Raw genomic sequence first — 27231 nt, forward strand, 5'->3', positions numbered from 1 at the left:
GGGGGACTTGGAGAGGATACAGAGTGGGACAAATTCACCTTTGGGTAAAAATGGAGCCAGCAGATAGCGTTTCTTCCGCAAAGCATGTGCAGATAGTTCAAAACTTGACGAACTGAGACCCCAAGCAAAATGCATCTCGGTGCGCCATAGTGGTATTTGCGGATCTAGAAATGAAGTAATTTGCCTACATTTGGTGGAGAAGTTGCCTACCTGTATGCAAATGAACCTCTTTAATCAACATCTAATGCACTCAGATTTACAGTTTGAGAGAACAAATCACCTCGACGCAAATTTGGTAAAAAATTGGCGTGACTCAGCCCGAATTTCTTTTGAGCGACGGGGCGCGGCGACATACACAATACTGTACTGTACGTTCATCCAAAATTCTGTTTATAATTAAAAATCCAATCCTATACTTTCCCACCTAAAACAAAGTTAGTTTATAAACTGAACTGAAATGTATTGATTGTGAATTAAACAACAAAAAAAGAGTTTTTTTATGTCTTGAAAACATTATGGCAGGGGTCCCCAACAACTATCTATCAAGCTATCTAGCTAGCTAGTTTCAATCATTAGCTAGCTAGCTAGCTTCAATTATCAGCTAGCTCAGTGTTTCAATTATTAGCTAGTTGGCTAGCTCACTAGTTTCAATTATTAGCTATCTAGCTTGCTTGCTACCGCTAGTTTCAATTATTACCTAGCTAGCTATCTCGCTACACTCAATTATTAGCTAGCTAGCTTGATAAATAGATAGCTAGTTTCAATTATAAGCTAGGTAGATAGCTGTCTATCTAGCTATATAGCTAGCTATCCATCCATCCCTTCATTTGTTCATTTGTTTGTTTATTCGTGATTTTTTTTTTATATATGCCCAACTCTGCAATGTACACTACAACACATGGGGTGTTCGTTAAGTGCATAAAAAGTCACTTAACGTTTGACTGAGTATAGTAAACTAATTTTACAATGTTTTTGGTGTGTGTGTGTGTGTGTGTGCCAAAAGCAAGGGATGTACGTGTCATCGTGGGCTGACTTCATGGCCTTATAATTGAAACTAATGACAAAAGCACATGCAATGTCAAGACCTCTGGGTTTAAGGTTACAATAGCTTATTGTGTTTCAGATAGTGTTACACACTTTTGCTGTGTGTGTTTGTGTTGGATGCAGGGACTGCATTTTAGTGCACGTGTGTTCTCATGTGTGAGCCTTGAAACCAAACTCGCTTGAGTTTTACGTTTGAGACATCCGCAACGGTCCATAAAATGGTTTATGTTACGTATGGAGGCACAAAATCGAAAGCTTGCTAAATCCTGTATAGCGTTTTAAAATAATTCACACTTTATTTGTTTTGTTGGGAGGGTGGAATTGTTTTCACACTTTCCCACGGGGATAATAGTATGGAAGATACTGCATCGTTTTTTAAATTCAGTGCACAGAATCCTTGCACTGTGCTAAGTCGTAAGGAAACAAAATACAGTGCAAGCTCCTCAACATATTCAACTTCTTAAATTACATTTTCCCCGTGAAGTGCTGTACCTCGACTTTGACTTGTCACGAATCACTGCTAGTTAGCTAATGTTAATTTTTTTTTTTATGTCTATTAGCGGTGTCTGAAACTCATGACAAAAAGTTAGTGGACACCAGGGTAGACAACTCTGAAAAGTTGCCTGCCCCGCCATAAAGTTGCCTGCCCCATTTTCACAACTTGAAACACAATAAGACGACTAATCGCAAAAAAAAAGTCTTGCGAAGTATAAAGGATTTTTTTTAAATTAAGGAAGTACCTTCCACAAATGCCCCCTTGCTTAATTTATGGTAAATATCCCTTGCCTATACCGTGACTGTAAAGTGTACTTGAGAGTTTTGAAAGGCGCTTAGGGAGAGTTTTGAAAGGCTTTTTTTTGCTTGTAGCTTTTGCTTTATTGAATAAAACAAATGTTTGATTTGAAAAAAATCTTTTTTTTTTTTTTTCCTTGAAGAAGTTGCCGGCCACCCGGGCTGAAACGTTTTGAAAGTTGTACGCCCGACCTAAAAGTTGTACGTCCCGGGCTGCTGGGCAGACGTTATTTCAAACACTGCTATTAGACTGATAATTATTTTGCATTCAATGTTTAGCATTCCTGTTTCTTTTTTTCTGCAGATTGTACGTGATTTTCCTTCACCTCAACACCCGCTTTTTGTTTAGGACAGGAAGTGACCGGCAACCGCCAACACTGACCCAACACATCACCTGTGTAAACAAGCTCAATCAATACACGTTGCTTCTGGATGCAACTTTTGTCACGTAAGTTCACGTCGAACCTATTTATATATGTTTTTGCGCAAACGCTATCAGGAGCTTCCATCTCCTCGTACTTATATCAGATAAACATTTCATCTGGGCTACTTCTGGTTTAGGAGACAACAAGTGGGAAGCAGGAAGGTTGCTATCAACACAGTCTCCCGGCCAACCCTCCAAACAGAAGCTGGACCACCATGTCTACCCCCCAAACCCCTATCACCCGCAGTCAGTAAGGTGAGCGGCTCATCAGGAAAAACTGCCACGGCTCAGCTGTGGACGTCTCCTCCGGGTTACGTGGTTCATAAGGTCAGACAAACACCCGCGTGCAACGTGTGCTTGACGACCTCGAAGGAAGTCCACAGTTAAGACATTGTTCCATTGTAGACAATAGTAGGTGAATTGGAGTTCGACTTGGGTCATCAATATTTGATACCCGCTGTTTCAATTTGAGACAATGGATTCGGAGTTATCTCAACTCGACCTTTTTTTTTTAAAGCATACCTTGTTGGGTGCAAATTGAAGTATACATCGTAAAAATCTGTCAGATAATGACAGACAGTGAAAGCCCAAATCACTACATAAATCTTAGTTCTGTTTTTAATTCACATTTTTATGTTGTTGTTATTATAAGGGTTAATTAAGGCACTGAAAGTGATTTTGTTTTCATCAATCAAGCTTAAAAAAATTGCAGTATTTGATATGCATTAATCCTTTGTCACTTCATGCTTCATTATCTAGGCCACAGGTGTCAAAGTCAAGGCCCGTGGGCCAAACCTGGCCCGCCACATCACTTTATTTGGCCCGTGAAAGCAAATCAAGCATTTCAAGTGCGATGATGCTTGCTAAAGTCCGAACCAAAATTTTAAATTGTTGTACATAAACCACAATAACGATTATTATAATTGACTTCAGATTGGAAAACTAGTTAGTCATTAATTTGTTTGTACGTTCTGTATGTAATATGTGGAGGATATGAAACATTCTCATGGTTTCCCCGAATTCATAATGGCCCCTGAGAAGAAACCGTAACTACTATGTAGCCGGCGGCAAAAAATGAGTTTGACACCCCTAACCTAAAATGAGGAACTTAGATATACTGTGTTTTTTTTTGCGCAGAACAAGTGAATGAATAATTTTCAAATTTGAAGTAAAAAATAATGACTGTTAATGCGGTTTGCATGGGACAAATTGAAATTTTGGTTTGGATTTTAGCAAGCATCATAGAATTTCATAAGTTTGCTTTGTTCTCATGGGCCGAATCAAATGATGTGGCGGGCCAGATTTGGACCCCGGGCCATGACTTTGACACTTTGTGATGTACGGCTTCAATTATTCACATTTTTATTTTAAAACAGTATTCCTTCCCAAAAAAAACCCCAAAACATGAAGAATGAAATCCATCTCAGCAACCACGTTGCAGAAATATGCATTGTTTCATGTTGATACGATTACCCTGCATGCCAAACGACTCCATCGGTTGTACAATGCCTGTACTGTGCTGTACATGCCATGGGGCACCCATACAAGGCACGTTATCGATTCCCGTCGCTACATCGACTGATGAGAGCACGAGTAGATTTATCCCCTAATGGGCTGTGCATCTTCGTAGCTTCAGAATCAGAATCAGAATACCTTTATTCGTCCCGCAATGGGGAAATTTGCAGTCCGCAGCAGCAATTGATCCAACATCTTCCATTGTTATGCTCTGAGCAGTTATTAACTCATTCGCTGCCGGACGTGCAAAAATGTGTCCACTCCAGTGCCAGTTTGTTATTGTCACTCCTATTCCAGGACCCACAGAATATTGAGTTTTAGGACTACATTAACATTCAATGCAGTGTAAGAAACTTTAGACTCTCTTCTATCATCAGAAAAAAAAGTTAATTCTTAAATTATATGGGTCTGGAGTTGTATGAGCTTAAAATGAGGGCGGCTGTCCAAAATACAATGCAATACAGTACATATTGGTTTATAAAGGGCTTTAACAACAGATGAATCTTGAACAAAGCGCTAACATGGAAAAAAAGGAAATGCTACCCCTTTGTGGAAAGTAAAAAAAAACATTGCCCGTGGCCATGACGAGCGCTTTATCGGCACCCTAACAAGAAAAAACAAAACCCGAACAAATCCGGGTATGGCGATCTGTCATATTTTCAATTCCTAAATAAATTTGTGAATGCAGTGAATGAGTTATGATACTGATTGATTAGTTCTGCTCACCCTTAAGGTAGAAATATTGCAGCCTCGCATTTGTCTTTGAAACGGAGGTCACGTTTATTGTACCCAGCAAAAGGTGTGACATCTCTTACCTGTGAGGCTTTTCTCTCTTAACAAGCTTGTGTCAAGTCCCTTTTTTAAGTGGGGCGGGGGGCATTTAGAGTAAATGAAGTGAGAGAATAGCCAAAATATCTGACCGTACTAAATCACTAGTACTGGAAGTGTCTGTTTTGGCAGCGTTCATGTCGTTGGGTGTCTGATGAAAGCAAGTATTAGCCACTATGCACTCCATTGCAAACATTTCGCAACTCATGCCGAATTCATTGAAATGTCCGAAAATGTCAAGCCGAATTAAAATATTAACAAAATGAATATTTGTGTTACTATTTCAAATAAAAAATAAAGATGCTAACATACCAGCAGTTGGAATGAAAACAGCTAAAGCTAATAGCCAGATAGCAATCACAGTGAAACAAAAAGCATGAAGGCCAATTGACAACTCATTGACCATTTGTCCACGTCTGCATTTTAAAACGGCACCACTTTGACTCTTTAACACGCACATCAAACAACCGCGACAATCGCCAACCTACCACCCATTCGTTTAGGCGTCACAAGTATCACCAAAAAATGGCCCTCCAACACACTTCGTCTGGAGAAAATATCAAAGGAATTCGCTTAGCCGCACACCAGGGTGTGTTTTTGCTTCTCATCTCCTGCTGTCTTTTCTTAATTTGTTACCCATATGATAGATGACGGACACGGGTGAAAGGTAGAAAGAAGTCCTCAGTGTGGCCACACTGGCAACATAGTGTGTGGTTTACAGCGCAAGGCCACACAGGACAGCAAGTACCAACAATGAAAAAACTATTAGCGGGCACAGGTGGAGAAGTAGGTCAAAATAATGTCAACTATCGTCCTCGTAGTGTATATCATACCAAATGTTTAACCCGTACAGTGATACCTCAGTTTACGAACCCCTTGGCTTACGAACTTTTCAGTTTACGAATGTTAAATTTATGAACATTTTACCTTGGCATACGAACTATTTTTTGGGATACACACGGAGCTGCCACAATGAGTGATGTGTCGTTCGTGAACGAGCCCGAGAAAATGGCAGCCGGCTTGTTTTGGTCCTCTATTCCCCGCCACCAGTCGCCACGTGATTGGTCAAGAATGCAGTAGTGAGGGTGGGGGTTTACAGACAGAGAGAAAGAAGCCACACTCCAAAAAAGAAAATAGCAGTTGACATTTTTTTGTCCTCTATTCCCCGCCCCCAGTCTTCGGTTAAAGCCACGTGATAGGTCAAGTACGCAGCAGTGAGGGGAGGTGGTTTAAACATTAAAGAGACAGGCAGACGACAGAGTGACAAAATTGATAGAAAACAGTGAAATTTGGACTCATTTGAACTTTGAAAGGCAGAGTGTAGACTGCAAGGTTAAAATTCCCATCAATCAGGCTCCACAAATAACCCGCACGAGCCATCAGTTCAATTTGAAATTAAAAGACAAGCAAGGGAACCAGCTATTAATGATGTTTCTAGTGTGTCTGCTTGCATCTATTGCTGTTGCAATATCACAACTTTCAAGATGTACAACCCAGAGGTCCTTGAGACACTTTATGCAAAAAGCTATCCATTCCATCAAGCCATCAACGACCATCACAAAGCTAAATAAAACGACTTTATCATGCAGTATAGTTTATTTCTTTCATTATAATACCATAGCACATTTATTATACATAAAATAAGGTATATTGTATGTAGTTTTAAGGCTTAGAAAATTAGTAAGTAGAAAATTACGTTTTATGGGGACCTGGGAATGGATTATTCTCATGTTAATGGTTTCCTATGGGAAATTAATTTTTGGGATACACACCTGTCACCTTAGACACTGTCTGGGAACCAATTAAGTTCGTAAGACAAGGTATCACTGTATTTGACTAATATACCAAATTAAATCATTTCATCGAGCTTCACTATCTATCTTCAACTTACAATAAAAAAAAATAACTTCCACACATCTATTTACAACATACTAACGAACATGCTAACAAATGAACATAAATAAGAATAATAATACATTTCATTTATAAACATAGCACTATTTTTTTATATTTAGGGAGGAATTTGCTATTTTTGACACTTGAGTCACAATTAAATAGATCTCATATGCCAAAAAAGCTAACGGATGAACTAGCAATAACAAATATGTGGCTCATTTCTTTTTTAAACTTTTTAATAGATTAATTGACACATTTGTTTTGTTACTGTAGTCACAATGGAGAACTTTTATGAGCTATTTCTTTTCTGGTTGTTGTTGAGTCATGACAGAATCGTTCTTCCCGCCCCAGAATCCAAAATGAAACAGTTGAGGAATTGTCATGCTTCCTCATAAAATGATCGAAGTTGTAGAGAAAAAAAAGTCATGTTTTATTTATTATCCGTTGACTTTTGTGAACCATAAATTAGCTTGCCGACTAACAAACAAACAAACATTTGGGGTAAAATTAAGCAGCTCCTGTATTTTGGTTTTCGACTTCTTTCTTTACTTTCGTCTTCCTTTCATAACTTTGCTGCTGTGAAATGTAAATGTCTCCACTGCGAGACTAATAAAGATACATCCAATCCATCCAAACTCGTCAGTCCAGAATTGCCAAATTTGGAATTCGGTTTCACCCTGCTAACAAACAACAAATCACTACCTACCAAAATAGTGTTCTTCTTTTCCTCCTGTTGACCCCCCTAACTCTTTTTCTAAAAACAGCATGCGGTGCCAACAAAAGACAGATGGGAAGTTCTCTTTGATTTATTCAAGTTTTTCCTGCTTTTGCCAGGATGGACAAACAAGCAGGAAAAGTCACAAGTTGCCTGCGGTTTAATAAACACAATTAAAGTCATAAAGTTAATACTTCAAGTGTGTGTCACTATTTAAAAATATTTCCATTAGTCTATTTTTGAAATATATATTTTTTTAATTTAAAGCTCCCATGAGAGCGAAAGGCGGTAACGGCAGTAGAGATGAGAGCAAAGGCCTCATAATGAGAGGACGAGTGGCTGTGCAGAAGAGGGGAAGGGATCAGCGCTAACGTTTGGACATTGTTGAGTGATACAGTAGTTATGTCTAAAAGTCACCGGGTCGGCGCCACTGCCACTCACACCTCCTGTTCTGAGTTGTGGACTGAGAGGGCCCATCTGGGACAGCGCAACAGACGTGAACACAGAAAAGGGGGAGCGAGGGCCGGTGCGTGTACACAACTCTTACTTCAAATTCAACCAAGTGTTATCATTAGCGTTAAAAATGATAGTTTTAATTTTATAGTGACAAAACAGCTCAACCCCCGCAGAACAAGGAAAAGGCACATTTTTACCCAAATTCAAAGTACGTATAAAGATTAAAAATAAGTTGGACGTTGGAGCATGTCCGCAAGTTGTTGTAAAATGAAAGAAGAAGCCACAAAATTTTGACTTTGAGCCGCGGAATTTTCAGGCACCCGAATGACTTTTCGATTGATATTGAAATCAACTTGTCATGCCTGGACATGATTTGCGGCTGAGTGTCTAAACATGCCCACATGTCTATTTTCGTTAGCTTAAGGCAAAATAACACAAGCGATTTTCAACTTTCACTTTATCGTTTAGATAAATCCTTTATGAATCCTCATTGTGCAACACATGATGTTCTTTTATTTTATTTTTATTTTTGTTGCGTTAACACCATCCTAATAACTGTGAAATCAGAAAAATGTAATTACATGCATCCTTTTATTGAAAAATATTTTGTTTTTATTTATACTTATTTAAATTCCTACAAAAAAACAATTAGATTAGCCTTTCTTAGTCTCACAGTAGAGTGATGTACATTTCACACCTGCAAAGGTATGAAAGGAAGAGGAAAGGAAAGGAAGAAGTAGAAAATAAAATAGAAGTAAAAAAACAATGTGACGAAAGACACACAGTTATTCAACCTTAAACACTTTCTGCACCCTCTTTATGGCATAAAGCAGTTCTAGATGAAAGAGGAGAGATCAAAGCGTCATTTTCACCAGTGGATTGGATTCAATTGGATTTACCTTTGTTAGAATCGCAGTACAGAAATGTACATTTCACAGCAGCAAAGTTATGAAAGGAATGAAAGAAGTAGAAAAACAAAATACAGGAGTTACTGGAGAGGCAGCCACTCTCACAGCGCCATCTTGAAGTGAAAAGAACAAAAAAAAAAAAACTAAATAACAAATAATATGACAACACAAAGACACAGAGTCATTCATTCATAAGCACGTTTTGCAGCCTCTGTTGAATAAAGCGGTTCTCGATGAAAGAAGCAAAGGGACCTTTTCACTAGTGGATCAAGGATGTCATGGTGAAAAGTGCACGTCTGCTACAAGCTAAATGTTATACGCAAACACAAAGCTGTAGCATCCATTGACAAAAAGAGATTGTCTCACATCTCCTGTCCCACGTAAATCCGCTTCAATTCCAAGTCGTGTCAGTTCCTTTTTTCTAATCTCATGATAGCAATACTCTACTTGTCAATGTGAATTGGATGTACCGTTATTCATCTCGCAGTGGAGAAATGTACATTTCACAGCAGTTATGAAAAGAAGAGGAAAGGAAAGAAAGAAGTAGAAAAACAAATACAGGAGCTGCTGTAAAGGCAGCCACTCTTGCGGCGCCATCTTGAAGTAAAAAAACAACAACAAAAAACTAAATAACAAAAAATATGACAACACAAAGACACAGTCATTCATTCTTCAGCACTTGCTGTACCCTCTTTGTGACATGAAGCAGTTCTAGATGAAAGAGGCGAGGATCAAAGCGTCATTTTCACTAGTGGATCAGGGACATCATGGTGGAATGTGCACGTCTACTACAAGCTAAATGAATCATTCTAATCCATAATTTTTGCAATGAGCCAATCACTAATATATTTCATGTCCATTTCCTCTTTTTTAAAATGACATTTCATATTCACAGTACAGAAAACATACAAACGAATGACGCGGTTTCTTTTTTTAATCCGTAGCGTGTCAGAAAATGTGCCAATGTGTTGATCCGTGCTATTAAAACATAGAAGCGGATTACATCTCATAAAATTCTGTTTAAGGACAGCGATACCTCGGTTTACGAACCCCTTGGCTTACAAACTTTTCGGTTTACGAACGTTACATGTATGAAAATTTTACCTTGGCATACGAACTTTTTTTGTACACAGAGCTGCCTCAATGAGTGATGTCATTCACGAACGAGCCCCTTCTTCTAACAACAAAATGGCAGCCAACTGTTTTTGGGAACGGATTATTCTCATTTTAATGGTTTCCTATGGGAAATTAATTTTTGGGATACACACTTTTCGCCTTACACACTTTGTCTGGGAACTAATTAAATTCATAAACCAAGGTATCACTGTACAGTATATAAAATAATCTGAATAGAATCATATCTGTAAAATCCCAGGGTCCTATAATTTATTATTTTATTTTCTCTCTGTCTCAATCTTGCTATCTTGAGATGCATCGCATTTGCGACAATGTCCTGCCATTTGCCAAGTTTCGGTGACTTCCAAATGAAGCGGGCGTGTTTGTTTTCACTGAGAGTGGGAAGTAGTGTTGTGCTGGGAGGATGGGAAGAGGAGGCGGAGGGGGTGGGCGTGCTGGGAGGGTTTTACGCTTTGCGGGGGGCGGGGGGTTGCGGCGTATATAAAAGCAGGCAGATCGCGCAGGCACCATGTCACACAACCACCAGCAGCCCCCAGAGTCGAACGCCATGGAGCCCACCGCGAACCCGTACGACGACTACGATTATGACTACGAGGAGTTAGAGAATTCCACCATGTGCGACTACTCTGAATGGACACCGTCCTACTCGGTCATCCCCGTTCTCTACATGCTCATCTTCATCCTGGGCCTGTCGGGCAACGGCGTGGTCATCTTCACGGTGTGGCGGACGCAAGGGAAGCGGCGCGCCGCCGACGTCTACATCGGCAACCTGGCCCTTGCCGACCTGACCTTCGTGGTGACGCTCCCCCTCTGGGCGGTCTACACGGCCATGGGGTACCACTGGCCCTTTGGGGTGGCCTTGTGCAAGATCAGCAGCTACGTGGTGCTTCTCAACATGTATGCCAGCGTCTTCCTCCTCACCTGTATGAGCTTCGACCGCTACCTGGCCATCGTGCACTCGCTGTCCAGCAGCCAACTGCGCACCCGCGGTCACATGCGCGCCTCGCTCGCCGCCATCTGGATGCTGTCGGGCCTCTTGGCGGCACCCACCTTGGTCTTCCGCACCACCCGGCACGACCCGGGAAGCAACCGAACGTCCTGCGCCATGGACTTTGGACTGGTGGTGAGCAACAAGCATCAGGAGAGCCTGTGGATCGCCGGCCTGAGCATTTCGTCCTCCGCCCTGGGGTTCCTGCTCCCCTTCCTGGCCATGATGGTGTGCTACGGCTTCATCGGCTGTACCGTCACGCGGCACTTCAACACGCTGCGCAAGGAGGACCAGCGCAAACGGCGGCTCCTGAAGATCATCACCACATTAGTGGTGGTCTTCGCCGCCTGCTGGATCCCCTTCCATGTGGTGAAAAGCGCAGACGCCCTCTCCTACCTGGACCTGTTTCCAGCTACCTGCGCCTTCCTGCGCTTCCTCCTGCTGGCTCACCCGTACGCCACCTGTCTGGCGTACGTCAACAGTTGCCTCAACCCCTTTCTCTACGCCTTCTTCGACCTGCGTTTCAGGTCGCAGTGCCTCTGCCTGCTCCACCTCAAGAAGTCCCTGCACGCCAGCCCCGCCGGCTCCTTGTCCTCCCAGAAAACTGAGGCCCAGTCTCTGGCCACCAAGGTCTAACGCGCCCGGAGGACTCTGTGCTTATTTACGGGTTTACGACCTTTGTGGACTACTGACTTGAAGAACTTTGAAGGGACCAATTGTGAAGTAGACCGTGTGGAATGTATCTCCAAAAAAAATGAGTTTTTTTTGGCATGGGATTCAAATCCCGACAACCGAAGGATGAAAAGTCACACTTTTGTTCTACTCACGCAGATACTTGTGTTAAAAAAAGACAGTGAAAAGTAAAAATATGAATTTGAAATCTACAAAGATGAATTCTGACTGTCATTTTTACCCGTGATAATTAGATAACATCAAGGGAGGGGGGGAAACATCAGGCATCCAAACTTGTTTGCATCTTTCATGAACAGGTCGTGTGGTGTAGCTAGCTAGCTAGCGTTTTATGCTATCAAAATAAAGTACAGGTAACATCCGACTGACGACCGAGTTACGTTCCAACCAAATAGTTGTAAGTCAAAATGGCCGTAAGTCGAAATCCATTCAAAATATTGAATAGAGACTCGGAGGCTAAATGACACGCAAACTCCCCCCCTCCGTCTCCCCCTCTGGTGCCATCACACGGTTGATTGTTGTGCGAGAGTGTGATGCTGGCTTGCTGGCCAAAATTGTCATCCACATTGCCGGCCTGCTAGCGCGTTAGGCTGCCAGTCGTAGAATTGAAATTTAAAAAATAGGGTCTGGAGGTCGTGGTCGTAAGTTGGATGTTACCTGTACTCGCATTACCTTGCTAAGAAATAGACTAAGTAAGTAAAAACAATTGTAACACATGACATCTCGCATCTGACAACAAATAATTCTCTCAAATAAGGCAAATGGATGGGGATTAGCTTGCTTTTGCTAACCTGTCGCTATCATTACTGCTGCCTGGATCCACCTCGTTGCCACATTCCTTTGTACCCCACCAGTCAGCATCTCAACAGCAGTCGATGTAACCTCTCTCCATTTATATATATTTTACATTATTTTATCATCCCCAGTAAGGAATACAAAGAAAAATTGTACATGAAGTACAGTAACCTAGTATTTCCATATTTCAGTATACTTCAACCCTGCGCAACACTCTGATTCGTGAGTACTTGAGGTGTAACAACCCAGCAAGACGTCAGTGTCTGTGGCATTTCCAGCCTGCGGTGTGTTACTATGGTCGTTTGTGTGTGTCTATGTGTGTCGCTATGAGGTGTCAGGCGTTGATAAGCATGGTAAGGAGAGACGGGAGGTCTTGAGATGCAAGGAGGAGGGGGTCGAGACAGACGGACAGATGGCAGCTGACAAATGTTTTCAGACTGCCTGGGCTCTGAGCCCAATTACAAGGTGACTAGCAGTGTGTCAGGCTGTGTGTGTGTGTTGTCAAACACAACGTGTTTGTTGTGAAATCATTTATTTGTGAATATTTTTATTTTTACGTTTGTGATTCATGTCTATGATTTATAATTAAAAAAATGAACAAAGATACTCTATTGGGTTTGTTGCGTCTCACTCCTCTCGCTTTTTTTGGTCTTTTTTTTCTGGAATGTATTTTCTCTCCTGGGATGAATGTTTGCTTCTTCCTGAGGACACGTTTGTAAGGGGAGGCGGCGGGCCTTTCCATTGTGTTGTGCGCCCGACTTCCAAATCAAAGTATATGTTGGGAGGAAATGCAGGTTGGGCTTGAGTTTCCTCCTTGTTTCTGCTCTTCTTGCGTGAATAATCAATTTTACCTCTAGGCCGAGATCGTTTTTAATGATCCGACATCAATTTAATGAACACTGAATTGAAAACATGTAAATAAACGGTTTTGGTGATTTCGGTGGGAATGTTAATGAATGTGGACGGTATTGAGCTTCTTAGAGACATAATCGGGGAGACAGAAGGAGCGACCTAATCCAGGTGGACTGGTTTTAATATGGGGAGGGGGACTCTGTCTGATTAGGCGTCTAATAGATGTACAGTGATACCTCGGTTTACGAACCCCATGGCTTACGAACCTTTTGGTTTACGAATGTTAAATTTATGACAATTTTACCTTGGCATACAAACTATTTTTTTGGGATACACACGGAGCTGCCACAATGAGTGATGTGTCGTTCGCGAACGAGCCCGTTCTAAAAGAAAATGGCAGCCGGCTTGTTTTGGTCCTCTATTCCCCGCCCCTAGGCGTTGGTTATAGCCACGTGATTGGTCAAGAATGCAGCAGTGAGGGGGGTTTACAGACAGAGATAGAGTGAAGCCATTCTCCAAAAAAGAAAATGGCTGCAGACATTTTTTTGTCCTTTCTTCCCCGCCCCCAGCCTTCGGTTAAAGCCACGTGATTGGTCAAGAACGCAGCAGTGAGGGGAGGTGGTTTAAACATTAAAGAGACAGGCACATGACAGAGAGAGAGTTTCAACTTTGATAGTTCAAAGGCAGAGTGTAGACTGAAAGGTTAAAATATCCCATCAATCACGCTCTACAAACAACCCCACAAGCCATCTGTATGCACACTTGATGCAAAAAGATATCAGCCCAGCTAAACAGAACACAATTGATGAGGAACTAGGTAAAATTATCGCAGAGAAAGCACCTGCAAGGGATCATTCCTCAAGATGGTGAAAGAAGAAGGCTACGTTACTCAAGTATTTAAACCTGATAAAACCAGCCACTCCATTCCATCAATCCAGCAACAACCATCACAAAGGTCAATAAAATGACTTTATTATACAGTACAGTTTATATCTTTAATTATAATACCATGGCACATTTATTATACATAAAATGTATATTTTGTGTAGTTTTAAAGCTTAGAAAATTAGAAAGTAGAAAATTGTTTTATGGGGACCTGGGAACGGATTATTCTCATTTTAATGGTGTCCTATGGGAAATGATTTTTTGGGATACACACTTTTCGCCTTACACCCTGTCTGGGAACCAATTAAGTTCGTAAGCCAACGAATATCACTGTACGTTGGAATCAATTGAAATAACTTGTCTATCCTCAAGAGTTAAATTGCTCGGTCATCGTTGTACATCGAGTACAAGATGAATGCATTCCCCGATGGACTCATTAGCTTTTATTGGTGAGGAAGTTTCAGCTCGATTTCACTTGAGACGGCCCCCCATTCAGAAATCAAAGCCGTATCCTGCTGCGTAACATAACCCGCAAAGATTATTTTCACTGAAGATTTTTATGAAGCTTGTGTGCTTACGTTACGTTAAAACTAACAAAAGAAACATTTCATGACGCATGGACATTGCAGAGTGGCCATTTCGGCACTTTGATGCACTTTTTCTTTACTGCAGATCACCGTTCTATTTATTTATTTTTGTGCATTTTTTTTTCGATCCACTGGGAAAATAAGCACGACCGATTGCAAAGAGAACCGAAAATGTTTACTCTGCTCTTCCATGACAGATCCTTGAATTTGCACTGTGTTTATTATCATGAATATTATATAATGTTGAAACATTCATAAGATTTTAACACCTCACGCCATCAACTTGGGACCACTAAACAAGCTCCCGGTGGATCGTGATCCACTGGTTGGGCAGCACTCGACTAGTCGGTCATGCCTCCCTCTTGTGGTAGACTAAAGAATAGCTGCCTTAGATTTTCTTTAATAATAATAATAATAATAATAATAATGCATTTCATTTCTAAGCACTTTTCAAAACTCTCAAGGTCACTTTACAGTCTACAGGTGAGCAGCGGCAGCCACATGCGTCATCGTTCACTCAACTCGGAAGCAACTCAGATAGAAAGCTAGCTAGCTAATCTATAGCAAATAAATAGCTAATAGATAGCTATCTATATAGCTATATATAACATGTATAAATAACATTTCATTTCTAAGCGCCTTTCAAAACTCTCACGGACACTTTACAGTCACAGGATTTTTTTTTTTGCTCGGGTGAGCAGTGGCAACCATTCGCGTGAGTGTTCACTCTACCCGGAAGTAAATGAGCAGCAAAGTTATTTGCCAATATATAGCTGGATAGATAGAGATGGATGGATGGATGGATAGATAGATAGATAGGATGATAGATAGATAGATGGATGGATACCTAGTGTATTTAAAATTTGTACATTTTTAAATTGTAATATTTATTCACATTTATTCAGACACATCAACTGAAGTAAAAGTCGTTTTAGAAATAAGCCCAATGTTAATGTTCAAGCTACGCATTATGTTTTTTGGGTTTTTGCTATTAACAATAAAACCTTCGTGTTTTTGAACCTTGCACTACTAGATTTGAACTCATTCACAAATGTATTCTGGAATTGAAAATATGACAGCGCTGCATTCCTGAATTTGTTCAGGTTTTTTTTTCATGCTTGGGTGCCGATAAAGCGCTGGCCATGGCCTTTGGCAATGCTGTGTCTTTTCCACAAGAGGCAGCATTTCCCTTTTTCCATGTTAGCGCTTTGTTCCAGCTTCAGCTGTTGTTCTAGCGTTACATAAATCAAATATGTATGTATTGCATTGTATTTTGGACTATCGATATATCCGCCGACCTGTATGTATGTATTGCATTGTATTTTGGACAGCCGCCCTCATTTCAAGCTCATATAACTCTAGACTCATATCATTTAGGAAGAAACTATTTCTTTCTGATGAAAGAAGGGAGTTTAAGGTTTCTAACGCTGTATTGAATGCTTATATAGTCCTGAGACTCAATATTCTTTAGGTCCTAGAATTCAATGACAAAAACCCTGGACCTGGAGTGGACACATTTTTGTACGTCTGGCAGTGAATGAGTTAATTTTGATCAGAATGGTGGTGGTGTATTGAAAGAATGAAAATAATTGTTAAATGATCACCGAAAAGTTTGAGAACTTCCTGGTTTTGGTTTTAACGTTTGGTTGAATGGTGTGTCAATCACCATGCAGTATTTACGCATGCACTTTTTATGTATTTTTTGTTATCCGGAATGAATCAATTGCAGCACATTCTTTTGTGGACCATCAAGTTAGGTTGGTGTTCACTAGGTGTCCGAGGACCCCAGTTTGAGAGCCATCGTTGATACCAAAGGGTGGAGGGTAGGGTGTTGGAGAGGAGCGGGGTGGGGGGGGGGTAATTAGCTTATCAATGGGTGGCCTTGGTATTGTTGACTTTCAATCAGGCCTGCTGTGCGTGGCGAGCGCGTGTCCCTACTCTCAAAGCCAATAAAGTCACTTGCGCAAAAAATAGACACAGGAAACAAGCAGCATTTCTCCTCCTGCTTCTTGACAATGTAGGATAAGGCCATGCGGACCCCAAGCACCCCGCGAGGCCTGAGGATGACATTGGTTGAGTGTCTTTGTGGCAGGAGGGGATTGCGTGAGGCAGGAAAGACAAAGGGCGGGTCAGCAAGTCAGAGTTCCTGATCAGGGATATCCTTTCTTTCAAGGCCCTTTTGCAGGCATCTTAAAGGACAACCGACGCCGCCCCCGGACAAGTTGTGTCCATAATTTGTAAAATCACTTCAAAATGACTTCTACTGAGCGTATTTTACAAAGATTCCACCACATATAGCTAGATTTTGTTTTAAGACTCGCGCTCAATATTCAGGAAGTCTTGTTTTTGAGTTGGTGACGATGCCTACAGTGACGTCACGTCTGGAACTCTCCTGACCGAGAAAGCGACACACAATGCATTTTGGGTACTTTGTTTAGTCTGAAAACTTCGTGTTGATGGCGAAATTAGAAGGAAAACACACAAATAACGCGATGGTGAATCGTTGTGTGTTGCACCAAGACTACTATTTGATACTAGTTGACACAAATTCCCAGCAGACAAATCAGCCCATTTCCAACGGAGCTTGGGCGCCATCTTGTGCATTTTCTGGGACGCTACATTGGAGACCTGATGGCTCGAATTGATACGGAAGGACTTCTTTAATCGATTGCAAACATTTATGCTTTCCTCTTCAGAACTATTTGACGCATATTCATAACTAGATGTGTAACCAGAAAAAATCTTCTCCAAATCTGAAGCCATTGTTTTGATTCTAGAGCAAGGGAAGACGTCCTGGCGTGATGTCACGAACAAGGGGGCGGGGACTTCTGAAACTCACCATTTCCGAGGTCATTTTGAAGTAGTTTTGGGACACTTTAAGTCATTTTTATTGGTGTTTTGCATTTGGCTAAAAATATCAGGGGTATTTTAGATGCTATACAACGTTTTTCTGATGTCAGTTAGGAAACAAAAAAAAATGGCGTCGGTTGTCCTTTAAAGGACGGGAGTCTTGTTTTTGTAACAAAATACATCGCGTGAGAAAAACACCTCAAGTGACGAATCTGAGGTTTCTTTCTCCCTGCCTCTCAAAGGCACCATCGTTAACGGCGACACGTCGCTTCCGAAGCTGAGGAAGGAGACCGGCTTTTCGAGGGAGAGAGACTCCGGATCTTGGTCTTCATGCCAGTGACTCAGTAAGCACAAAGCGTCCCTTCAACCCTTCATCTCCGGTTTTCTCTTCAGATCTAAAAAGGAGGCTTTGTGATCTGCAGCATGGCCAAGATGCTGAAGAGGCTCAGCTGCACACACTTTGTTGGTGGCAGGTAAAGAAAGCCATGCTCAGTGATGCACAAAATATAAGTATGTTAGTGATTCCCGACCACCTTAGACTCAGAAAATGATCCAATTGCATTAAATTGCTCCGAAATTGAATTTCTTTATGACAGAATCACTTTGTTTATCTATATTCACCAATATAGTGACAGACAGAAGAATTAAATGGCGCCAGGTGGCAATTACAAGCACAACTGTTGCCACAACTGTTCTTTTTTTCTCCATATTTGGTGTGTTTAAAAACATGAAATAATGCAGAAGCAGTCATTTGACTTCTTAATGTGATGGCTTCCTGACAGGTGGCATTTTGAAAGGAGCCTGGGGCGTACAAGAAACCCGCAGAGGGGTGGGGGTGGGGGGTGATGCACACTGAGTAAGTCGTGTGGAATCTGGCACGTTTATAAACACAGTGGAACTAATTGCATGCGGTCGCTGTGTATTTTGCGCAAGGCAAAATGTCAGCGTATTCCCTTGAAAATGGAGAGTGGTTTTCAATGAGGAAAGAAATATGAATGGCATTAGAATGAGTCAATAATCGTGGTTTGTTACGTAACATTTGATGGATGGGTGTGTTCTTTTGAAGTTTGACTACAAGACAGTTCTTTTACCTTTTACAAGTCTATTTTGTTGTCCAGTATCTGTTTCAAATAGTTTGTGAGTAATTGTGTCACCCATTAATATTTGTTTAAATCGCACTAGATATGAATACAAATATATGAGATGAAAAACCGTCAATCACGCAATGAGTGAGCGTGTCTTACTGTCCCGAGTGAAAACTCATTTGTCACCTGAAACCCTCATATCAGTGTCCTCCTTACCTCAGATCCCGTATCAAATTCCTCATTGAAATACAGTGAAACAGTGCCATATACTGGGCATCAAATCTATTTATTAGTATTATTATTGGATTGGATTTACCTTTATTGGTATCGCAGTAGAGAAATTTACATTTCACAGCAGCAAAGTGATGAAAGGAAGAGGAAAGGAAATAAAGAAGTAGAAAAACAAATACAGGAGCTGCAGGAAAGGCAGCCACTCTCGCGGCGCCATCTTGAAGTCAAAATGAAAAAAAAATATTGCAACTTTCCCCATTATTATTGCACATTTTCTGATTAAGATTTATTATTATTAGTAGTAGTAGTAGTAGTAGCAGCAGTAGTAGTATTACACTCACATTAGTGGCGTGAGTTGTGTTAGTTCCGGGTGGAGTGAAGCTGGCGCGAATGGCTGCCGCTGCTCACCCGCAGAAAAAAATGTTCTTATCCCGTGCCTGCAAAGTGTCCTTGACAGTTCTGAAATGTGCTTAGAGATAAAATGTAATTATTATTATTATTGTTGTTGTTATTATTATTATTTTGATGCTGATGATGATGATGATTATTACTATTATTATTATTATTATTATTATTATTATTATTATTATTATTATTATTATTATTATTATTTATTTACTTATAAGAGTCGACACTGTCATCTAGCGGCCAGAGCACACAGTGTCCGGAACATTTGTTTGGACGCTCCAGTTTCTATCCGGAATTTATTTCACGACGTACAGGAGGCATGTCACTCCGTTATCTCACAGCTACCGGAAGATATGAAATGATCTGACGCTCTCACGAAATGCGACGGTCTTTCCCGGCCAAGTCATTTCATTTATTCGAATAAATTGAGAGTTTCGATATGCTGACAAGGACACAGAAGCGACTGTGGAAGTATGTCGAAGAGGGCAGCCTCTTCAAACTCAAGACGTACCTGCGGAAACACAAGGACCTGGATGTCAACTTCTCTCATGGCAAGAGGCAGAGAAGCCCGCTGCAGCTCGCATGTAGCCTGGGGGACGACGCTGTAATGCGGCTGCTGCTCGACTACGGAGCCGATGTGCTCCGGGCAGACAAGAAAGGAGACACGGCGCTACACTTCGCTGTCAACAGAGCCCTTAAACGCGGAAAAACAGGTGGGCTGGACAGGAAATAGCTTCTGTAAAGTCATTCTGTATGTTGTTATTAAACCAGCCGAACTTCAGAACAACGTAGGCCATCCAATCCTAAACCTGTCTGACTGTTTTTATTGAAAAACAATGACATACTGCACATTAATCCAGCAGCTCCTGTGTTTTGCTTTTCTACTTTCATTTCTTTCATAACTTTGCTGCTGTGAAATGTAAATTTCTCTACCGCGAGACTAATAAAGGCAAATCCAATCCAATCCAATTAATATTTACCTCCAATGCCAATTGCTTGTTTCATAGCGGTTTGCTTCTGCAGCAACTGATGCAAAGTACTTATCATTTTGTTCTTGTTCTTTCTGCAGCGTATGACGACCTGGTTGTGCCTCTCAGAAAGAATTGCCCAGATGCCATGGACGCCTCAAACATGGCAGGCGTGACACCCCAGGACCTGCTGAATGGCTTGAAATACTCAGAGGTAGCACCCGGTTGACATTTATTTCTGCAGTACACATTTTTTTTTAACATTGCGAGAAGCTAAAAAAAAGTACATCCCAATTAAATTGCCCAAATGTAATCTGATCTTTTGTTGCAGCCTTCAGGACAAGGCCCAAGTGGCCCATCTCCAGCTGACACTGAGAAAGACTGGATGGAGAAGCTGTTTGGGGAATGTGAGGATGAGTTCTGCGAAACCTTTGGCGTTTATGATGGTAAAATCTATATTTGTTTGTCTGTCGAGCTCTAGAATTAATAGCATTTTTTTATGTTTTTACTTTTTCAAAAAAAAAAGCTGATTTTTAAAGGACAACCGACACCTCCGGACAAGTTGTGTCCATAATTTGAAAAATGGCTTCAAATGACTTCTACTGAGCGTATTTTACAAAGATTCCACCGCATATAGCTATATTTTACGTTTTAAGACTCACACTGAATATTCAGGAAGTCTTGTTTTCGAGTTGGTGACGAGTCCGTACGTGACGTCACGGAAGGAACGCCCCTGACCGAAAAAAAAAGACACATTGTAGCAGTCCTTCCATCACGTCAATGCATTTTGATGTGCTTGTTTGGTATGAAAACGTCATGTTGCACTAAAAACAGCCAGAAGAGGGTGTCCAAGCTCCATGTAAGGAATTTATCAGCCTGTGGAAATGGGCTGATTCATTCCTCAACAGAGCTCAGTGACCATTTTCTTGCCTCTTTTTGGGTGAGACATTTCCCACCAATGTTGCCTCAAAATGGCACGAAATAAATTCTTTGATCGATTGCAAACGTGTATGCTTTCCTCTTCAGAACTATTTGAATCATATTCATAACTCGATGTGTAACAAGAAAGCATATTCTCCGAATCCGAAGCCATTGTTTGGATTCTCCAGCAATGCAAGACGTCTTGGCGTGACGTCACGAACTGGGGGCGGGACTTTCTGAAAATGCCCAATTCGCAGATCAATTTTTTGCAGATTTCGGACACTTTAAGTCATTTTTATTGGTGTTTTGCATTTGAATAAAAATATCATACTGCTTGTTTTGGGTATTTTAGATGCTATAAAACGTTTTTCTGATGTCAGTTAGGAAACAAAAAAGTGACGTTGGTTGTCCTTTAAATTATTTTATATTATTTTTTTTCCTTGTAGGGAGCCATTAACTTGTTCAATTTTTATTTAGATTTTTAAGAAATTGTAATGTCTCTGGGAGCTCCCTGAACTTTTTGTTCAAATTTTTAAACTGAATTATTTTTTTAGGGTTGAAAAGGGTTGTGCACATCTGAATCATTGTTCAATAAACAGAGTTTTAGGTTGAATTTTTACATATCTCCTTTTACAGCGGATGACTACCTTCCTGTGGATGAAGAAGAGGAGGATTACGGTGACTGGGCCGATCGCATCAGAAGAGAATATTTTTCTAAAAAGCATTCGGAAGCTCAGAGACTGGCCGCCTCGTCGTTTAGCGGGATGAAGCAGAAAAGTAAGCAAGAAAAGGAGGAGCAAAGCTACACAGAGCTGCACGCCAAGTTACAGAAGGAACACGAAGAATATTTGTCTCGCGCCGCCCGCAAAGAGGAGGAAACTCGACAGGGTAAGAAACGGCGCTATGAGCAGATGTGCGCGGCCACGTTTCACGGTGACGCCGCCAAGCTGCTAAGCTACACCGACATCCCCTGGCCGGCCCCACGTGGTACCGTTCAGGAGATGACGGACGTCATGCTGCACGGCGTTGACCGCAAGGACACAGCTGGTTTCCGCAAGGCGCTGCGCAAGCAACAGGCGCTTTGGCATCCCGATAAATTCGCTCAGAGGTGCGAAGCTCGGCTGGATGGGAAGGACAAGCAGCGCATTTTGGACACGGTGACTGCTCTGTCGCAAGAACTGAACAGACTAGCTCAAAGCCTGAAGCCATGACGGGAAATGTCCTTTTATTTGGGACTTAGGTGTTCAATGTCAGCTCCTGCAGTATTTACTGGAATCAGTAAATATTTCTTCCATTAAAACTTTAATAATGAACATGGAATGTAGTCTTTATTTGGACATTAAAACACAATTTATAATAATACATTTTAAGCGCCCTTCAAAGCTCTCAAGGACACTTTACAGTCACAGACACGCATAGGTACTATAATCAATAAAATACAATCACAGATAGAATGCAATAAATAAAATACAATTATGAATATAAACAAGAGAGAGAGCTTCACAGAAAATGGAATCTATTAGACAAAATTCACTATCTGTGCAGCCTCAACAAGAAACGTTTACTAGAGGGAAGAAAAATTAACTGTTGAAGTTTGCCCAACCATCATATTTGGCTGTCCTCACATTGCAAAACCATCCATCTCCTCTTTCAGCTGGAACTGCTTTATGTAACAAAGAGGGTACAGAAAGTGCTTAAGAATGAATGTCTCTCTGTTGTCATGTTATTTGTTTAGTTTTTTTTTTTGTTCTTTTGACTTCAAGACGGCGCCGCGAGAGTGGCTGCCTTTCCAGCAGCTCCTATGTTTTGCTTTTCTACTTTCATTTCTTTCATAACTTTGCTGCTGTGAAATGTAAATTTCTCCACTGCAAGACTAATAAAGGCAAATCCAATCCAATCTTTGATCCTGGTTTTCCACTTATAACTTAAGAATTTAACCTTTCAGACTTGCAGTCGATTTTTATTTGGGTTTCTCTGTAATTTAAAAGGAGTTTTTAAGGTAAGCGTGGACAAAGGAGGTCTGAACACAAAGGATGGAAGACCCAGCTGGCAGTGATGGAATGGTGAGTAGGTTGCCAGGTTTTGAAAACGACCCGCTTTTATAGCTAACATAACGTCGAAAACGTAACAAATACTGTACCGTAAACACGAATAGTTGTCGTGAAATAGCTTTTCGCGTTTATTTTTTTCTCCTTTTATTGCTGTTTACGCATACAATTTACGTATGTGTTCTTTGTGATACAAAAGGAAAATGGTCCGATTGAAATGGAAACCCGCCTTTTTCGCTCATTTGTACGTTTTGGAATTATTAATAACTTCAAAAGAGGAATTCATGTTTTACTTAATCATTTTAATAAACGAATTATATATCATTCGTTTGTATATGCCTGTTTACAGAGTCGGAATGGACCTTTATCTCCGTTGTGGGAAGGTGCGGGGGAGACACATTGGATCTGGCAACCCAGCCCAGACTCAATCTGTGTCAATTGGCGAGCCGAGGCGGTGCAAATGAAGAAAGGCCGCAGCCCTTTTCACACCCCTGGCAGTACTTTTCACCAGCGTGGAGCTGTTAGCTACAACTAGAACTGGGTTATTTCTGGTTTAGAATGCTGGTGGTGCCGTTTGTACACCGCCGTGCTATTCTTTGAGCTGGGCGTCCTGAAAGCGTTAAGTGACAGGTGTCGAAAGGTATCGAGGATGAAGCCCATCTCGACGCACCAGGGAAGCTATTGTCTTCGTTTTCGACCTTTTTTGTCCCTTTAACCCCCCCCCCCTTACCTGATTTTGTAAAGGATAACAGGACCGACCTGCAAGGGGGTGCTGCACCATGAGGATAATCCCAATACAGTGAATACACCATTAATCCTCGTGCTAATTGGCGAAGAGCTGCAGAATTGCGCGATGCTACGTGCATCGTGATTGAGTTTGTTCCTCAAGACACAATCGGCGACAAGCGTCACGTTTCAAGATGGTGTTTCGGAGCGAAGAGATGTGCTTGGCCCAGTTGTTCTTACAATCCGGTTCGGAGTACGACTGCATCAGTGAGCTCGGTGAGCTGGGTCTGGTTGAGTTCCGAGATGTAAGTATTCACAACAATAAAAATACATGGTCTGTATTTGTAGTGTTTTGTTATTTTGTACGAGCTTTCTACTGTGAACCTGCATGTTGAAGGACCACCGCGATGTATCCTCATCATCAGGCATCTGCTAAAGCGGTGATTTGCAGCTACTGTGCAGCAACAATTTAGTGTGCCACGTTAGATCTTCAGGTGCGCTGTGGGAAATGATCCCATTTTAATTAGTTGTTCCGAAAAAAATGTGATTTTACTCAAAATAATGTATTCGTATTCTGCATTCTATGCCGGTGACATGTATTGACAGGGCGAAAAATTAAATGACATTCCAAAAGTTCCCATTAAACTGTTGGTTTTTAATTCATACAGCAGAATATGTGACTAAACATGCACGGATTCCACACGAACACATTTCAGAATTAATTGGATTGGATTTTTTGTACACACTAGTTCTTTTGTGTACAAGTGTAATTTGTTCTCCGCTCACACACACATAACTAGCAAAGTATTTATATCACCCTTAGCACGTAATGGCACAATCCAATTCATCCCTTTGTTTTGACTGTTGTGCGCTTTAGCCACTAGGGGGAAGTCTATTGCAGACATACAGTAATCCATCGTTTATAGCGGACAATGCCGATCGACGAGGACCACCTACGATAGATGGAAAACCGCGATGTAGCAAACACTACATATATTGGTGAATTTACATGTGTATCAGTACAAGTAAATATTTTTAAGGCCAAATTTAATGGAACATAGTACAGGATATGCATAAAGAAGCTCAGTAAATGTTTGTATTACAGTACAAAACTATATATTAAGCATGAATGGAAATAGAATACGTGCGAGCACAGGAGGAGGGATACGCATTCATTGTCAGGCGTGGCCGAATGTCATCGATGTTTTTAGTGATTGAACGAATGTTCGATTTTGTGCATTTACAGCACAGTAATGCCTCAAACTGGATGAATAAAATAACAGTAAATCTAATGAATGCTGTATGCTGCTCTCTGTGACCTGCTGTTGATTTACAGTAATATAGTGACTTTCGCTGCTATTTGCTGCCTTTTTTTAGGTTAAAAAAAATCTTCCATGCATCAAGGGCCACCATAATCGAACCGCAAAGTAACAAGGGATTACTGTACATGAAAATCTTAACTAAACGGCTCAGCAAGTAACAGTAATATTGCTTGCGATCTTCACAGAGGATAATCAATATATTCTTATATGGTCTGTCTACATGAGTTGCTGCACTATTTGTAGACTCCTGTTAAAATGGTCAAAGTAGCCTAACAAAGTGATATAGTGATGAAGATAAAGGGTAGTAAGAAACAGAAGATGGTGTTGCATTTTGTTTTCTTTTTGCACTTTAAAAATAATCCAACTGTGCTGAGTGTGATGTTAACTGACCTTTCCCCTCTGACAATCACCGTGAACTTTGTCGATGATTTCAGCTCAATCCAAGCGTCACCTCCTTCCAGCGCCGCTTCGTCAGCGAGATCAAGAGATGCGAGGAGATGGAGAGGATTCTGGGTAAAGGCGGTAACTTGGGATGATATTTCACATACGACATCATTAAAACAAAACCCGTTCTCTTTTGTGGCCAGGTTATCTTTTGAGGGAGATCCAAAAGGCTAAGATTGCCGTTCCTGAGGACGACGAGACCCCACTTGCTCCTCCGCCTCGACAAGTGCTAGAGATCATGGTATGTGTTGACCTCTGATGTGCTAATTGAGTAGTGGGATAATCATTTGGAACTGTTTACTTGAGTGTTCAAGTTGCCAAATAAATAATAATTCCCTGACCGTATAGGATCATTTTGTTCTCATTTTCAGGAGCAGCTTCAACGACTTGAGATGGAGCTAAGCGAGGTGGCAAGGAACAAAGAGAAACTACGCAGGAACCTACTGGAGCTCATCGAGTACACCCACATGCTAAAGATCACGCGCGGTTTCATCCACAGCCGCTCGAGAGTGAGTTCCTTTTAGCTAACTTGTGTCACTTCCCCAAACATGGTGGAGCATTGTTGGGGTGTTATGCTACACTTTGGAATTCGGTCACCACCACTGTCAAGCATGACCTCCGCAACAGGTTATTAACTGAATATAATTAGCTTTTTCCTTTCATATGCTAATTAGCATGAGGCTCTTGGACCCCAATATGAAGAATTTCCCACCATGGAGACAGACTCGGTGTCCGGCTACACTGGCATGCAAAGACTCGGAGCCAAGCTAGGGTGAGCTGCCATCACACAGAAAAATAAATTACTTACATTACCTCTGTTTTATGTATTTCGGATATTTTATTTTGAAAAAATAACAAGATTCTGTGTTACATCCATCTCCAGTATCTCGCTTGTCGCTCTTGACACGGGTCGAGCTATAGGTTACTAAAATGAAATCCGGGAATTAGTCACATTAGGGCAATTGTCCAAATTACACACGTGGACGAAATTGACTGATCTATGCCTGATCGGCATAGATTGAACACACGCAATGTATATTTTGAAATGATTTTCGTGACCGATGTTTTGCAGACGATTTTCTCTGTATTTCGAGGTCTTAAAGGAAAACCGACGTCTCTGGACAAGTTGTGTCCATAATTTGTAAAATGGCTTCAAATGACTTCTACTGAGCGTATTTTAATAAGATTCCACCGCATATAGCTATATTTTACATTTTAAGACTCGCGCTGAATATTCCGGAAGTCGTGTTTTCGAGTTGGTGACGAGTCCTCACGTTACGTCACTGGAAGGAACGCCCCTGACCGAAAAAAGGACACATTGTAGCAGTCCTTCCATCACGTCAATGCATTTTGCTGCACTTTGTTTGGTCTGAAAACTTCGTGTAGCACCAAAAAGAGGCAGAAAAGGGCGACAAAGCTCCGTGTAAGGAATTAATCAGCCTGTGGAAACGAACTGATTAATTCCTTTCACGGAGCTTTGTCGCCATTTTCTGCCTCTTTTTGGTGCTACATCTCCCGTCCCCAGATGCCTCAAAATGGCACGGAATAAATTCTTTAATCGATTGCAAACATGTATTCTTTCCACTTCAGAACTATTTGAATCATATTCATAACTGGAGGAGTAACAAGACAGTATATTCTCTGAATCTGAAGCCATTGTTTTGAATCTCATTGTTTTGATTCAAGGCAAGACGCCTTGGGGTGACACCACGAACA

The 27231-nt window shown here is 41.2% G+C and overlaps 3 protein-coding genes across 6 annotated transcripts in view; all 3 read left to right on the forward strand.

Moving 5' to 3' along the window:
* The first annotated feature begins 1980 nt into the window (after positions 1–1980).
* On the forward strand, positions 1981–22872 carry nfkbil1 (nuclear factor of kappa light polypeptide gene enhancer in B-cells inhibitor-like 1). Of its 4 annotated transcripts, XM_089020066.1 has the most exons (9): positions 1981–2284; positions 2398–2515; positions 17290–17361; positions 17605–17706; positions 17785–17835; positions 19537–19799; positions 20156–20268; positions 20386–20500; positions 21612–22872. In XM_089020066.1, exons 4-9 carry the CDS (start codon positions 17693–17695, stop codon positions 22184–22186), a joined length of 1131 nt encoding a protein of 376 aa, XP_088876192.1. In that variant the 5' UTR covers positions 1981–2284; positions 2398–2515; positions 17290–17361; positions 17605–17692; the 3' UTR covers positions 22187–22872. The 4 variants fall into 4 exon arrangements, with proteins under 4 accessions (XP_088876192.1, XP_088876194.1, XP_088876193.1 ...); XM_089020068.1 differs by lacking the exons at positions 17290–17361; positions 17605–17706 and having other exon boundaries at positions 17756–17835; XM_089020067.1 differs by lacking the exons at positions 1981–2284; positions 2398–2515; positions 17290–17361 and having other exon boundaries at positions 17379–17706.
* LOC148884515 (apelin receptor B-like) lies at positions 10181–14922 on the forward strand. The gene has a single exon (XM_089020070.1). The coding sequence runs from the start codon at positions 10224–10226 to the stop codon at positions 11337–11339; it is 1116 nt and encodes a 371-aa protein (XP_088876196.1). The 5' UTR covers positions 10181–10223; the 3' UTR covers positions 11340–14922.
* A 487-nt stretch (positions 22873–23359) lies between the features above and the next one.
* Positions 23360–27231, forward strand: part of atp6v0a2a (ATPase H+ transporting V0 subunit a2a) — a 14242-nt gene continuing 10370 nt past the window's right edge. Inside the window, exons 1-5 of the mRNA XM_089020050.1 lie at positions 23360–24054; positions 25506–25584; positions 25659–25756; positions 25887–26024; positions 26190–26287. Coding sequence (XP_088876176.1) covers positions 23944–24054; positions 25506–25584; positions 25659–25756; positions 25887–26024; positions 26190–26287 — 524 coding nt within the window. The 5' untranslated portion in view covers positions 23360–23943. The remainder of the gene's footprint in view (positions 24055–25505; positions 25585–25658; positions 25757–25886; positions 26025–26189; positions 26288–27231) is intronic.

This window comes from Hippocampus bargibanti, linkage group LG18 (assembly GCF_051943395.1).
Source record: "Hippocampus bargibanti isolate YZ-2025 linkage group LG18, ASM5194339v1, whole genome shotgun sequence".
In the NCBI taxonomy this organism is placed as follows: domain Eukaryota; kingdom Metazoa; phylum Chordata; class Actinopteri; order Syngnathiformes; family Syngnathidae; genus Hippocampus; species Hippocampus bargibanti.

Bases quoted from the DNA above. Each gene is read 5' to 3' on its own strand.
- LOC148884515 (XM_089020070.1), top strand. From the start codon at position 10,224: ATGTCACACAACCACCAGCAGCCCCCAGAGTCGAACGCCATGGAGCCC.
- nfkbil1 (XM_089020066.1), top strand. The intron at 17,836-19,536 runs GTAAAGAAAGCC...TATGCTGACAAG, and splicing joins ACACACTTTGTTGGTGGCAG to GACACAGAAGCGACTGTGGA. The intron at 20,501-21,611 runs GTAAAATCTATA...CTCCTTTTACAG, and splicing joins AACCTTTGGCGTTTATGATG to CGGATGACTACCTTCCTGTG.